At 34.5% G+C, this 15,277-nt stretch overlaps 3 protein-coding genes across 3 annotated transcripts; 1 reads left to right on the top strand and 2 right to left on the bottom strand.

The window, feature by feature from the left end:
• Positions 1–373: 373 nt before the first annotated feature.
• Positions 374–3,195, bottom strand: LOC140744252 (uncharacterized). Its single transcript, XM_073075787.1, has 6 exons — positions 2,710–3,195; positions 2,071–2,385; positions 1,507–1,612; positions 1,199–1,314; positions 870–931; positions 374–561 (listed from the first exon to the last, which is right to left on the bottom strand). Exons 1-6 carry the CDS (start codon positions 2,893–2,895, stop codon positions 486–488), a joined length of 861 nt encoding a protein of 286 aa, XP_072931888.1. The 5' UTR covers positions 2,896–3,195; the 3' UTR covers positions 374–485.
• Positions 3,196–3,725: 530 nt separating this feature from the next.
• Positions 3,726–6,679, top strand: LOC140744251 (uncharacterized). Its single transcript, XM_073075785.1, has one exon. It carries the CDS (start codon positions 4,151–4,153, stop codon positions 5,645–5,647), a length of 1,497 nt encoding a protein of 498 aa, XP_072931886.1. The 5' UTR covers positions 3,726–4,150; the 3' UTR covers positions 5,648–6,679.
• Positions 6,680–7,995: 1,316 nt separating this feature from the next.
• LOC140744250 (uncharacterized) lies at positions 7,996–9,680 on the bottom strand. Its single transcript, XM_073075784.1, has 2 exons — positions 9,265–9,680; positions 7,996–8,694 (listed from the first exon to the last, which is right to left on the bottom strand). Exons 1-2 carry the CDS (start codon positions 9,530–9,532, stop codon positions 8,102–8,104), a joined length of 861 nt encoding a protein of 286 aa, XP_072931885.1. The 5' UTR covers positions 9,533–9,680; the 3' UTR covers positions 7,996–8,101.
• Between the last annotated feature and the right edge of the window lie 5,597 nt (positions 9,681–15,277).

Here is a 15,277-nt window from a genome sequence, read left to right as displayed (position 1 = left end):
AATTAAATGAGTACAACAATCTTTACCTCCAATTCTATAGTATCCATATTCGTTATGGATACACTTAAAGTGTGTGTCTGTTATACAGATAAAACAAGAATGGTTATTAACTATCGGCTAGCGGCTTGGTTCTAGAACACGGTCCATATGCTGGTAAGTGTTCACTGACCCTCATGAATATCTATAATCCATTCTAAATAGGACAAAAGCCTAACTTGAAATCATTGTCGCCACTGTAACCATTCGTTTTACCATTACTGCGCATTTCAAACCAGAAAACAACAATACAAATGTATGGTTGCTAATAGACCGAAATAAGTCTGGCAGGAAAAGTTATACTACTTTTGAATTGTTAGTAAATAAATAGCCACAGTTTATTATAAAGCTTTATTTATTTTATTATGTAACAGATTATGGTATCAAATTATTGGACATGTGAGAATATACACATATTGGACAAAATTGTAAAATATACTTAAACCTAATCAGTCTCTAGTAGTGCGACGCCACCAAGGAACTCCAGTTACTTCGTCTTCTGTAAATATATTTGTAGTTGTTGGCCTAGAAATATAGAATAGACATTCTTAAAAATGTTTTATATTGTGTTTTAGTATTACATGATGTACAATAACTATGTTTCAATATTTGCATTAGATGGTATTGTTTATACTTGAATGAATAATAGGATATAGCTACCAACTTCATTATTTATTTATTCATTTATATTGTAATATTTGTAATACAATAGTTGTCAATGCAGCTAATTAACCGCATTATATCAATTAACTTAAAAACAAATAGAAATTTCTCTGTTTGACAATATAAAAAATATACTACCTTTTAATTACTATCATACATTAAATACTAACCTATATACACGACTATGAGGTAATGTGGACGTCAACAATGGGCAAGCAGGTGCAGGAGCTTCCTGTAAAATAAATTTACAATCACTAATTGCAATGATAACCCAATTTAATATTATGGGTTTACTGTCACTTTCCACATAATACAATTTTTATTTTGATAAATAATATTAATGCAATTTTTTCCTCTTGGCTTATCATGTCTATGTTAAATCAAGTTAAACCAAGTAAATGAAACATCCAATCATCCAATGTTATTACTGAAAAACAACCTTTAGAAAAGTTTATGGCGTGCAATAAAAAAAAATCAAGACAGCATTGCTATTGCTAACCTGCATGGATTGCATTGGAATATGCATGTTGGCACGCAGTTTGCGCTGTCTGATCTCACGCCTCACACAACATTGCACGCCTAGTAATACACCACACACACATGATGATAAACAACCTGTAAAGAAGAAAAATAATTATATTTAAATTCATTTTTAACAAATACCTCAGTTTTTAGGCAATAAGGCAAAGTAGTTTTCGAGCGTTATTTCCTACTTTTATATTGTTAAATCAATAGAAGCAAAATCATTAATACATTAGCAATATAGAGTTATTTAAGTTTTTATTTATAATTATAAAATATACAAACCAATGTAAACTAGTACACCAAGATCACCATTTCTATTTGTACGCCTCAGCACAATTCCAGCAATGCATAAAGAGATTCCTGTTAGTATACCTACTACAAATATAACCTGTAACAATTTTTTTTCATATTAAAATTGGAAGAAAGAGCCGTCAGTTGCCGAGTAGTAGCTAGATAAAATATACACAGATAAGTCACATTATAATTACTTTTAATGTAAAATAAAGAATATTATGCTTATATGTTTCGCATCTCATTACATAGTCGCAGGAACGACAGAATAGTATAGTCACTGCAAAACTGCTAGTATGCTCTGAATATAGAAACAAGTTGCGTCTAATAGCAAATAGTAGATATTAGTGGGACAGACAGCACAGGACCCCTCCCGGCACACGTCGGCTGCCCGATCTTGCCCATGGGTACATAACTGCATTAGTATGCCCTTATGTTACTATGAAATATATGCTTGTAGTTGTGCACAACAACTTCAGAGCAGACTAGCAGTTGGGTGCAGACTATGCTTGTAATTTAAATAACATTCAAATTTATAGATATATTAACTCTTACCTGTAAAATATAGTAGCACACATATTCAAATCCTGGACAATGCCCACCACATGCTCCAATTATGGGCACTTCTGGGCTAACTGATGGCACTGGGGGTATGGGGGATCTGTTAATAGTCTGCGTATGGTGACCATCCCCGATCGGCAGAGAGAAAGCAGACGCACAAGGAGGAAAGGTATATGTCTCCGGAGTTACACCACTTGTAGGGATTTTCTCTCCCTTTTTGTAATCACGCCATGTTCCAGTGCTGTAGGGCGCCTGATACACTGGCGATGGCGGACCATACTGCCGTGTTCCATTGTAATAATGTGGAACCTGCAAGTAACAATGTTGTTAATAAGTTTTCATGTAACAAAATAAGATATTTTTGACATAAAATGCTCGTCATGGATAATAAAGATCACAGATACGTTGAAATAAAGGACATAAGGACCAAGTTGAAATTTCTACGTATATATATATATCTTACACGCGATAAATTTGAAGGCAGCAGCGTTACACTAGCGAATATAAATATATCGTTATTTGTAAATAGCATGGTTTAGTTATGAATCATAAAACAATTCGAGTATTTAAGGAAAACTTCGTGTCAACAAACTCAAAAAATAACATGCTTGTATACTAACAAAATGAACTTACATGATACGCAGTGTCTGAGGTGGAACTATCGGTGCCCGTAACTTGATAAACTGGGGTGTTAATGTCTTCAGCCCACGGATACTTAGTCCTTTGTTGTGTCGCCGACACAAACTGTTGTTCACTCCGCGGCACAACTGTCGTCTGGTATGGATGTATGGTCCGAGACGACACTTGTTGTTTCATCATATTGCCGAGTTAGAATAATCTAAACACATAACTTCTCATCCATTTATTTAGCGGAAAAACCTAAATAACCCCCATAGTAATGCCCACCTAATAACATTATTCTTTTGACTAAAATATACTGTTTCATTCTTTAATTAGTACTTGTAAACGTAGTATATGTAATCTGCTATTTTATTTTAATATTAATATGAAATTTCACTATTTAAACAATCTAAATTTTTAAAAAACACTACACCTGACTATTGAATTGATTTCGCGATTTCAGGACGCCATTTTTGTTTAGATTTGTCGTTTCCTTTTCCTCCCTCCTTGTAGCTTTCTTGTTTATAATCTATAGACAAATGTTTTCTATATTTTTGCACTATTATGAAAACATAAACTTAAATTTATTATATTGAAAAATATTAATCGTTTTAAAAAGCATTATGTACATAGGTCTTACTTAAGTTACACATAAGTATGTTTTGTAAATATTTAAATAATAGAAGACCAAAGTCTAAACCCACTATTATTTTTACTGCTGTTAGGAAATTTTAATAGCTAATACTTAATTGAGCGTTTGTGTGTCTTTCCCTTCAATTAATTATAAAATAATTCATTATTGTTCTATTTGATTCATTTATATAATAACACATAATAAGTTTTGGTTTAAGTGACATCTGAGTGTTAACATATGCAATGATTAAGGCATCCGTACTATGGTAAAAAACGTGCAATTATTTTAGTTTATTCAGGGAGGAATTCTAGTCGATAGTATTATTTTTATAAGGTTTTAGTATCATAAAAAATCAGGTCTGATTTAACATGATTTAATTATTAATCAGTTAAAAACTTTAATAAACAAGACAAACATAGACATTTTTATTTACAACACTGTTTTTTCATTAGGGCTGTGATTTTTTCACTGAAATGGAACGAAATATTAAGTCGAGTTGACATTAATAATGGCATGTTTGATGTTATAATATTTCTCTTGAAATTGAAGAAATAGTTATTTAGTTAATATGAAAGGTTAATCTTTTTTGTGAAACTTCTTTTAAGTTTATTTTGAATACATTGCAGTGTAATAACGTTGACAGTGGAAGATTAAAGGAAGATGAAGTCCTGACTTCAATTACAGTTGAGTACACTTGGTTCTCTGTTACACTAAACTTGTTCTGGAAAATGGGAAACGAACTGACATGTGCTAAGATTAACTTTATAAGGAGCGATATTGGTAAATATTTGATGCTGTTTGTCGATTTTTAACTATAAAATGGTCATAACCGGGCCCGGCTTGGACTGCACGATGAGTGCTTCGGACGAAACAGACAACATAACTGCTGTGGCCAACAGCTTCTGTAGGGACTATATCAGAGGTTACTGCGATCGCGAAAATTGTAAGTTCATACATGAGCCACTACCGAAAGCGTGTCGCAGAGACTTCTTCCGATTTTGCCACGACTATCAAAACAAAGGATGTTACAGACAAAATTGTAAGTTTTTGCACGGCACCGTAGACGAACAGGAGTATTTTCAAAATAATGGAATTCTGCCTAAGATGTTATCTGTCTGCCAAGCATTCATACTTGGATCATGCACTAAACAAGACTGTTCCTATGTACATCCACTTGAGATGGTGCAAAATGAGAGGATTCTTATGCACAGACACCAACAGATGATGTACACTAGACCCCCACCAGTACCACATCCAATGCACTCTCTTCCTGCAGAACATATGAGGAGTGATGATTCACCTCCAGAGGCCAAGTTGAGAAGATTTGCATATGAAGATCCTTCTATCGAGAACCAAGTCTTAGCAACTTCTAATCTGTGTCCAAATTGTGAATCACTGGATCATAAAGTGAAGTTATTGCATGACAATATCAGTGTCTTATTAAAAAAGGTTGCAGATTTGTCTGAAAAGAATGCTCAGCTCACTTCCATGAATGAGTTTTTACTGCAACAAACTTCATCACTGAGGAGTGATCAGCCTTGTGTGATAACGTCACGCCATGGTACATCAGCCCCAGTTTCCTTAGCTACAGTGAGTGTGACCCCTGTGGTTAGTCTTGCTGGAGCATTGCCTGCGTTAGTTCCAGCCGCAGCAACTTCTAACTTAACATTGGCCCCTGCAGCTTCACGAGCACAGCTCCTGACTCCAGCACCTCAGCTTCTCACTGTGAGCACAACTCAACAACTCGTCGGAAACTCAGGTGCATTAATAGTAACTAGTGCCGGAGCTCAACAGTTGATGCAAGTCAGTGACTCGGGCACCCTCATGGGTGGTGGACAAACTGTGGTAGCAGTGACTCCTGCCCAGTTAACATTAGCTCCACCTGGACAACAGCTAATGACTAATGCATCTCAAACTACCGTTCAGCAACTGGTTCAGCAATCAGCATTACAACCACAGTTGGCAGCACAGCATCAGTCACAGCAATTTGCAGCTGCTCAACAATCTGTACAACATTTAGCCGCTGCCCAGCAATCTGCTCAGCATTTGGTGCAGCGGTCTGCTCAACACCTTGCCGCACAACAGTCTGCGCAGCACTTGGCAGCAGCACAACAGTCAGCGCAGCATTTGGCAGCTCAACAATCTGCCCAGCAGCTTGCGGCTGCAGCCCAACAATCGGCGCAACAACAACTGGTTCATCAAACTTCGACTCAGCAAATTAATATCTCCAGCTCCAGTCAACCCATGGCAATGGCTAATTCTCAAGCCCAGTCTATAACATTCCCAATAATATCACAAAGTATTATGCCCCATTAAGATTGTCAAAGATATTTCATGTTGGGGGCGATTAAACTCCGATAAAGTCTTGTTCTTTCTTTTTATACACATTTAAAAAAAATCTAAATTTAAAGGACATGTATGTGATGTTTATAATGGAAACTGTAGGAAGCTTCTTCTATAAGTTTATGGGTATGTGTACTTAAAATGTCAAATAAATGCTTAACCCATAGTAGGAATTTTTAACATAAATATTATTTATGAAATATCATCACATTACAATATTAACACAAATGATTGTATAATTAAACATTTTAAAGCCAGTGTTTGACTTGCAACAATTTCCTGTAATGTATCATTTCAGGCAGTCTTACGCTCTAGACAGACGGACTGCATTTAAACTGCAATCCAACCACAAATTGCAGTTCAGGTGCAGTTTGAATGCAGCTGACACGATTGCAATAGAACTGCAAACCAAATGCGCAGCCCGATTGCAGCTCAATTGCAGTCGTGTCAACTGCTTCCGAACTGCACCACGGCACGCGGGGCACAATACACGGGGGGAGGAACCTTAAAGTAGTGCGGGCGGATGGGTATGGTGCAGTTCGGAAGCAACTTGTTGCACTGATCAGTGCAATGTTTTAGTTTTGACATTACACCAAAATGTTCCAAGTCTTATTTTTATGTGCTACATGTTTACTAGTAAAATGTTAGAACCATATTGTTGTTTATTGATACACATGCATATAATAGAATAATGTACATCTTATAGGACACATGCCATGCTGAAGATACTTTAAGTAGCTATAAATATTTATCAAAAAGCAATTTCATAAGAATGGCTTAAAAGTAATCATATTATACTCAAGTTAGATAACCAGTTATTCTATTCTAAACATAATTTATAATAGTAAACAGTATTTTATAGCATACTTTATTATTTAATTAATAAGTTAGATAGATAGTTTGTTTTCTTTAAGATTTTTGATGCATTGTGTGTTATGTATTGTAATATGAGGAGCTGAGTTCACATTCTCCTGTTGCGCTTGTTATTAAGGCTCCAAATACTCGGAAGATAGAAGATCAGAAGATTTAATGAAGTACTATAATAATATTGATGATGATGATGATAAATGTTTAAGCTCTAGGCTATGATTTAGTGTTTTAGTTAGTGATTTTAAATAAAAGGTTACACCAAAAGTTAATCCATAAGCTTCAGCTTAAGCCATTTTATATTTGGAACCATTATGTGGTAGATAAATATTTTAAACTGTTTTATGGTGCCTTTCCACCAGGGATGTGTGAGGTAGCTGTGATTTCGATGTGTGCTTCATTTTCATTCAGTTAAAATGAGTCATCAGCAATTTGACACACAACCAGCTGCCTTACACATCTCGAGTGGAAAGGCACCCTTGAAGTGGCAGTTTACTAATAATTTATACCTCCTACTATTAATCATTTATGCTTTGAAGTTTTGTGTATTTTAGGCAATGTGTGTGGTAGTAATGGAGTAATCTCGTTTTCTTGATGAGGTATGTTTTCATCAGTTTTATATAACATGGCTAATCTTGCCTACAATTTCAATCCTACATTTTAATCCCAGCTTGGAAATTATCCCAACTAATCTTAAGTGAAATTTTAGTTTATAATCTGGTTGTTAGGTCGATTTTTTATCCTCTAAAATTAAGGTGTGAATAAACAACGATGGGATACCCTTAGTGTCCCTTAGGCTGATATGATGCCATATTTGTGAATAAATTATTTTTAAATGTATTTTATGTTTAAATGCTTTACAATATGCAGTTGTGATCTTCAATTTTAGCGAAATCAATCATGTAATATTAGTACTATCCCATTGTCGTGTATGTGAATATGGATAGTGGATATTTTTTCAGAATAAGGTCACTTGCTGATTAATTTGTTATTTGGGGTAATATCGGAGGTAGGTTAAAACCGTACGATTTAAATTGAGGGCTGATTTAGCAGTCTCAAAAATTGGCAAATGATACATGAATATCGTTTATAAGGCTCCTCCTTTTTCTCCTGCTCCGATAAAACCACAATTAATCTTACAGTTTGGTGCTCCTTTCATACGTTCGAGCATGTTATGGAAAACTTACACGCATACTCGCATGAAGGTTTTCTCAACATAATTTTCGTTATCATTGAAAGTAGCTGCCTTAGCTTGGATTCGAACTTGGGCCACAGTGTGAAAAATGAAATTAATATCACTTGGATGTTACATCCAATGAATTGATAAATTAAATGTATTGATTTGTATACTTCATACTAATTACTAACACCCTTAGGCGTTGGTATGGTATACAAAAGTTCAGTCAGTAACTCAGTACTGATGAGTCTGGACTTATTTTTGTATTAAAACTACATTATAAACAAATGTGATCTTTATTTTTTATTATAATTCTTGCTTACAATTGGAAATAATGTGTTTTATCCCACATAAAAAATATAATTGATAAATATTACAGACCTTCACACTTTGCGTACGTAACAATCATTCACATTGTATTTTACCATTTTCCCTTTACTACCAAGTACGAAATTACCGTTTTTATCAAAGGCTATGGCTGTTACTTTTTTGGGAACGTTTTCGACATTTTTTAAATAACTAGTATTATTTACGTCCGTGTACGCTAAATTGTCGCTAGCAATGAAAACTTTCTCCTCGTAAAATGATATTTGGGCAAAACCATTGTAAGTTACATTACTGATAAATGTGGGAGTCGATAATTTAGATTTTAAGACGTAAAACTTCTCTTCTTTGATGAAATAAAAATTATTTTCGTTATCAATGGCCATTTCATTTAACATTTGGAGAGTTTTGAAAAGTATTTTCTTTTTGCCGTCTAACAGGTACAACTCCTCAACCCCGTTATTATTCTCTGTAATGTACTTTTTACCGTCTTTGTCCACGAAAATCATGTTCAATTTTAAATTCGGGTCTGATATAAGTTTAGCTCGTTGTGTCTCGTAGCTATATGAGAATATTCCTTTCCCTGTGCCGAAATAAATGTTGGGTTTTTTCTTATCCGACGCTATAGAATAACTGAGCCCAGCTGGCAAACCTGTAAGAAATCAATAAACTCACAAGTTATATTATTATTCCCAGGACAACGTGCCCTATACACAATGTATGCACATGAAAACGTTAATTATTTGTAGGGACCACTCTGATTTGTTAGAGCTGCCGAGGTGTGAACACTTGTCCGTAATCTTTTAAATCTATTAACAGTATCAAAAAGCACTGACCCATTCTCTTCTTGGAATGACAAGGATCATACAATAGTGCCCTGGCCAAGCGCGGATTCGTAGACTTCACAAGTTAAAAGACTTAAGCTTGTAAAGATCACAGGTAAAGATCTTTCAGGCATGGCTTGTAACTCATGTCTAATATGCATTTAATTTTGAAAAATCCGACGTGCCGGGGATTTGAACCCCGTACCCCGTCAAATGCTGAAGTTTGTTAAGTTTCTAAATAATCAATAAGTGAACTTTATCTAGATTTCGAATGAAGTAGTTAAATGTTACGTTACATTTATGGTGTAGTTTAATTGACTTGTTTGAGCACAATTAATTATTATACCTATCAGTATACATATGGTAAACTTTATAATAAAAATAGTAAGTCAAATTACCTGGAACATTTTCAGGAGTGTCGTTCTTGGGTCTTATCATTTTAATATCAAAGTAAAACCCGCCAGCATTTTGTCCGGACTCTACGTAGAATAAATTCCCGAAGTGGTCATAGTGGGCGTCCGCAGGATACGCTTCACCAGTGTGGTAAGTGTCAGACACATTGTAGTGGTCGTCATCAATGGTTAGATCGGATTGACACCCATCGTTGGGTACATCAAATGTTAAGCATCCGTAGAAAAATAACATCAAGATGAATAGCTTCATCATGAATATTTTAAAATCAAACACAAGTATACTTCAAGAGGTCTGCTACAGAAATGCGTCTGACTGAGATTACCCTATTTTCATTGATTTCATTATAGCCCATTAGGAAGCGGTACTGAACTTTAAATAAGTATATTAATTGAGATAAGTCTAATCTGTAACTGGTGAAAAACACAAACACATTGTTGCAAAGAATGATATTTATTACTTTTATACCGCGGCAAAAAACCAATAAATTACAAAATAATGATAACTGACTACTGGATATCCAGTCTTTATGAATGTTTCTGAAGTTACAAAATTCGATTTTTTAATTATTACATTATCGTAAAAGTCTCTACTGGATCCCACCTAGACACAATCACTAATCGCCCAATTCATTAATTGCTGAAGCTAAATATTGCAGATGCAACGCTTTTTATGGTCTATGGGAAATGCAAAATTATTTTGTGTTTTACATGAATTATTAAAATGACCAAATTAAAAATATGTAAGTAAATTCATTTATAAGAAATACAATAGATTAATGGTGGACATATGTATTGATTGCCCTGTTAGCCAAATAATAAGAAATTAAGCAAAAGTTTTATAATAATAATTGGTAAATAAGTAAAAAAAAAATTCAATTATCAGATTTTGTTGGCATTAGTAACTTTTGTAGGGGGCCGAAAGTTAAGCTTATATTTTTTTCAATTATTCCATGTTGTTTGGGGTCAAACCCATAAACAACTTTTTAAATTCGATTGAAGTAAAAATAAAGTAATGCCATCAAAAACACTGCTTGTAAAAAAATCCAAGCCTCGCCATTCAGCTCTTCCACCGTAAAAAGTCGTAAGATCCATGGAATCCAAGTCGATTGGTTCATACAGACTCTACTTAAGAGACCTTCTGTCTTAAGGTATTATCTCACTATCTAACCTAACAACATCTCATGGGACCATATCAATATTAAAAATATTTTATGTTTCAAATAAATAGATTGAATTTGGCAATCATACTAAACGAACTAATTTAATTTAATATATATATATATATATACATACATTGTTTTTTTTTTATAATATAGAGGAAGCAGACTAAGCTGGAACGCCTCGGAAAAGTATATTTTCCTTACCGCACTCTTGAAACTAGAACATAGCAGTGCTTAAGACGCAAAAATTGATCTAGCGGTGGTGCTGCTGGAAGCGGTGATACCACAAACAGTTCACATTGTGTTTTAATCGCATCATATCGCAGCACACGAGTAACATTACTACGATTGCCAAGTCCAATCTATTTATTTGAAACATAAAATATTTTTAATATTGATATGGTCCCATGAGATGTTGTTAGGTTAGATAGTGAGATAATACCTTAAGACAGAAGGTCTCTTAAGTAGAGTCTGTATGAACCAATCGACTTGGATTCCATGGATCTTACGACTTTTTACGGTGGAAGAGCTGAATGGCGAGGCTTGGATTTTTTTACAAGCAGTGTTTTTGATGGCATCTCATTCCTTTTTGTAGGTATGCCTACTTTTTTTCCTTTCCGGGACCTTCTATTACTTGAATGTCAACAACAGATTTTTTTAAAGCCCCCTCACTGTCTTACGAGAATGAGCGTTATTTTTTGTAGGTAATATTTGTAGTTATTGTAAGAATTATTATTTGAAGAGTATATTAATAAAACATATTTTCCGCTAGACCACGTTTTTATTCATTTCTATTTTAATCTTGAGTCACCGAACAATATCATTTTATACACAACCAGTAATATAGATTACAATTTATATTAAAAAGGTTCTTACAATACGCCCCCTTTATCTATATTACCCACCTATAACAAAACTCTACATAAATACTACCAAACATAACTCTTTCGTGGAACTGGCTAAATAGTTGAATCTCCCCACTAAACTCTGACACGGTAGACTACTGTTACTATCTGAGTTACCTTTTGTTTATTTCAAATCAACCTCCATTGAAGTTGATACGGACTTACAAACGGACATACCAAAGGCTTGCAATAATTTTAAAATACATTGTTTTTGGTCTCAAATAATCACTCAGTCATCTATAAGCATGCTATCACGCGGCGGTCCAACAAGAATTCAAGTTCGATTTTATTTTAGCACAAATTACGAGCAGGCCTACACTCAGGCCGTTACAGGACCACTCTCTGAAATTAAATCACATGTTAAAAAGTTGTAAAATTCAGTTTATTTCTTCTCTCTAACATGATAACGCCTATTACTATCATTACTTATATCAACAGATTCACGTTCCATTACTTCAGACTCGCTTACATCCGTCATAGCATTAGTCACATTACTTACTTTACTTGTATCTGTAACCGCAGGCACACATACACCTATATCACCTGTAACACCCGCATCAGTCATGCACTCTTTTCATTCATCACCACTTTCATTCGAACATGACAATAAATTAAATCGAAAAAATTAATATTTTGACAACTGGAATTACTCCCGTTATCCTCAGGAAAATCATCGTCTTAAAACTTAACAACTCGACTGATTGTGATTTCACGTGTCTTCGTATTAAATAATCTATATCTTCTTATGAATATCCGACAAAAATCATTGGTTTTGACTTTGCATCCAATTTTCGTCTTTTCTGTTTGGTATAAGAGTATACGCTGCACATTCAAATAAGCATAAATAGGTAACATCTACTCGTTTCCTAGACCATTTTTGTAGTGGCACGCAGTCTTTCACTGCCTTCGTCGGACTCCGGTTTTTGATATAAATCACAGTATTTAACGCTCTTGCTCAAATTCGCTGCAATTTATAATAGACTTCGCGATTTTTCGATAATAGCTCTTTCAACCATACCATTCTGTTTGGTGGTATATACTATATATCGCCTTCTGATGTAGAATTTCATATGTTGACAAAAAAATATCGTAAGCTCTATTACAAAACTTCGTTCCACCACCTGATCTCATACACTTGTTCGACTTGCTAGTTGCCTTTTCAACCCGAACTTTATATTTTTTAAATTTCGTAAAGTCTCACTCTTATGTTTGAGAAAATTAACATGTGTCATTCGAGTATATTCGTCGATAAATAATAACATGTACCTTGAACCGTTGAATGAAGTAGCTTCCATGGGACCATATAAACCTGTATGTACGATCTCCAGTATATCGTTCGCTCCCGTTCAAAGTTTTGGAAATGGTTTCTTACTAGTCGACATATCCGTCGTAATGTTCACATCATCAAGACGAGTCACAATATTCTTTAAAATTCGCATATATTCTGGATTAGTACGGGCTAGTCTTCTATGCCAATATTTATTTGACATTGTCAAATTACATATCGGTGATTTGACAAATTGTTTAAATTTATGTATACCATGTACGTTGTGGCCAGTTGCGATGATATTATCCATAGAGTTACTAATAGTGCAACCGTTTTTCCGGAAATTAACAGTAAATCCTTTTTCAGTAAGTTGACTCACCAATAACGAAATCATACTTAAATTATTAGTCTGTATTTGTCTTCTGCATTCAACCTGTAGTTATTTTTAAAAATATTACTTGCAAAGTATATTAATAATACATATATTCAGCTAGACCATATTTTTCACCGAACAATATCGAAAAGTGCATTAGCGAAAAGTGCTGAAAGGGGTTACGAGGCCGATTTTGATAAAAACTATAACTGCATTAGTTTTTAAAATATCTTTTTCCTTAGCCAGGAATCGAACGAGTTCAGTTTTAAAAAAATACACCCTCTATATTATTCCACTATATGATAGTGTTGCTTATAAGGATAAAATTCTGGAAAGTAATGTTATGTGACAAATTAAAGTAAAAGGAAAATTTTTAAGAAAATACATATATTTTCATACCTTGGTATACTAATCCTTAAGGATTATACGTAACATATGACTTATGTATAATTCTTTAGGACTATACATAAGTCATAAAATTGAAGAATTTGTTGGTTAATCAACTAATTCTTCTATGTTATGGCCATGACTTACGGCTTAGTATGAGAAAGTAATAGGTTGGCAACTAAGTTCCCGCCGAGGATTTATTTTTTAATAAAAATAGATAACTGATTCATTAGTAAAAGTTTCAAGAATTTTATCCTTATAAGCAACACGATGAGGTAGTGGAATAATATAGAGGGTGTATTTTTTTTCAAATATTACGTAAGTTGAAAACATGATTTTTTGTTTGTGTAGATATTGGTTTGTCTTTAATGCTATTTGGTAGGTTTAGGTCTAAAACCGATAGGGCAAAAGAATTGTGTAATTAGGGTAGTCCGTTTAAAAGTTATTAAGGATTTTACATTGTGAACTTTGTAATTTTATAATTATGTATGCTTATTTTAATACAGACATTTATTTAAGCGCAACAAGGGCAAAATTTGCCTAAACATTTGTTTCCTTGGAAACAAACTTATTATTATTTTATAATACTGTGACAGTTGCTTTACCTCACGACAGTTATTGTATTTTGTGTATGTTACCGTTAGATTGCAGAATACGTTAGCATACACATTAACTAGTTAGTCTCAAGATTAGCTAGAAGATAATAATATGCAGATTAACTATGTAGTAAAATTCGAAACATCTTTTCAGACTTGTTCTTAGGGCTAAAACATATGCCTTTTTACGACATAACGACGTATAGTTATACATAGCGACATCATGCCGCAAAGCGATATTGTTTCTTGAAAATATGCAATGTTTGTCGTAAATTCATGACACGACGACGCATCATGACATGCACAAAACGACGTCAAGGGGTGAAAATTGATACAATCTTCGTTTTGTACTTTAGGTAATGGGCAAGCTAATCTGCGTTTTAACTGATTAGGCACATTAGCCGCAACATATAGTTTTATTCTCATGACATTTGTCAAAAATTCGGAATGTTTTTGATATTATATTACTTTTAAGGGTTCCGTACCTAAAGGGTAAAAGCGGAACCTATTACTAAGCTGTCCGTTTGTCTGTCTGACATAGAGCTCTATTTCTGGAACCTTAATAGATAGAAACTTAATTTTTTTACGGAATACGGAAACGCAACCAAAGTCCTCCAAGCGCGATGCCCCGATCGAGCTCTGACCTGGGGGAGCAATTTCGCTCCTCCCAAACTATCCGGTGTTCACGACGGTATGCGACCACACATACCGCCGTCCTTCCCGGGGACACTTATAGGACGGTTCGAGCTCCCACTCTTGCCACGCCCAACTCCGGAAACCCCCTTTTAGTCGCCTCTTACGACAGGCAGGGGATATCGTAGCCCTATTTTAGTCCAGGAACTACAGGGACAAACATATAAGGACCTGCTATTTTTTGGCGTTTTTCACTTTATCTATTGAACCGTAATAGATGTTACAGTTGACATTTTCACAATGCATTCTATGGCTGCTATAATATCAATTAGTAAATATAAAAAACACATGTTTTTTTGGTACGGAACCCTCAGTGTACGAGTTCGATTCGCACTTCACCCATTATTTGTATTGAAGTTAAATTGAAGTTGGAATTGAAAACTTCTTTTGTCTCGAGAATAAAAACAATTGACGTCGCCAATAATAGTAGGGGAGCACAAGAGGGGATTTCGAGAGTGACTCGAACGCGGCAGATTAAGATATGGGAGATACCTTACAACCTATAGAGTATCTTAAACCATCCATTTGGGGGGTTCGCACGGGGCAAATATCGTGAAATCTATAGTAGCTTAATTACATGCTGAAAACAATAAATTTATAACAATCTGACGATTTGA

This window comes from Epargyreus clarus, unplaced genomic scaffold, assembly GCF_041222505.1.
Source record: "Epargyreus clarus isolate Ecla_fem2 unplaced genomic scaffold, WU_Ecla_fem_2.2 ptg000008l, whole genome shotgun sequence".
In the NCBI taxonomy this organism is placed as follows: domain Eukaryota; kingdom Metazoa; phylum Arthropoda; class Insecta; order Lepidoptera; family Hesperiidae; genus Epargyreus; species Epargyreus clarus.
This window is presented reverse-complemented; position numbering and strand designations above follow the sequence as displayed.

Bases quoted from the DNA above. Each gene is read 5' to 3' on its own strand.
- LOC140744252 (XM_073075787.1), bottom strand. From the start codon at position 2,895: ATGATGAAACAACAAGTGTCGTCTCGGACCATACATCCATACCAGACG. The intron at 2,386-2,709 runs GTAAGTTCATTT...TGTTACTTGCAG, and splicing joins CCTCAGACACTGCGTATCAT to GTTCCACATTATTACAATGG. The intron at 1,315-1,506 runs GTTTGTATATTT...TCTTCTTTACAG, and splicing joins TGGTGTACTAGTTTACATTG to GTTGTTTATCATCATGTGTG.
- LOC140744251 (XM_073075785.1), top strand. From the start codon at position 4,151: ATGGTCATAACCGGGCCCGGCTTGGACTGCACGATGAGTGCTTCGGAC.
- LOC140744250 (XM_073075784.1), bottom strand. From the start codon at position 9,532: ATGATGAAGCTATTCATCTTGATGTTATTTTTCTACGGATGCTTAACA. The intron at 8,695-9,264 runs GTAATTTGACTT...GATTTCTTACAG, and splicing joins CACTCCTGAAAATGTTCCAG to GTTTGCCAGCTGGGCTCAGT.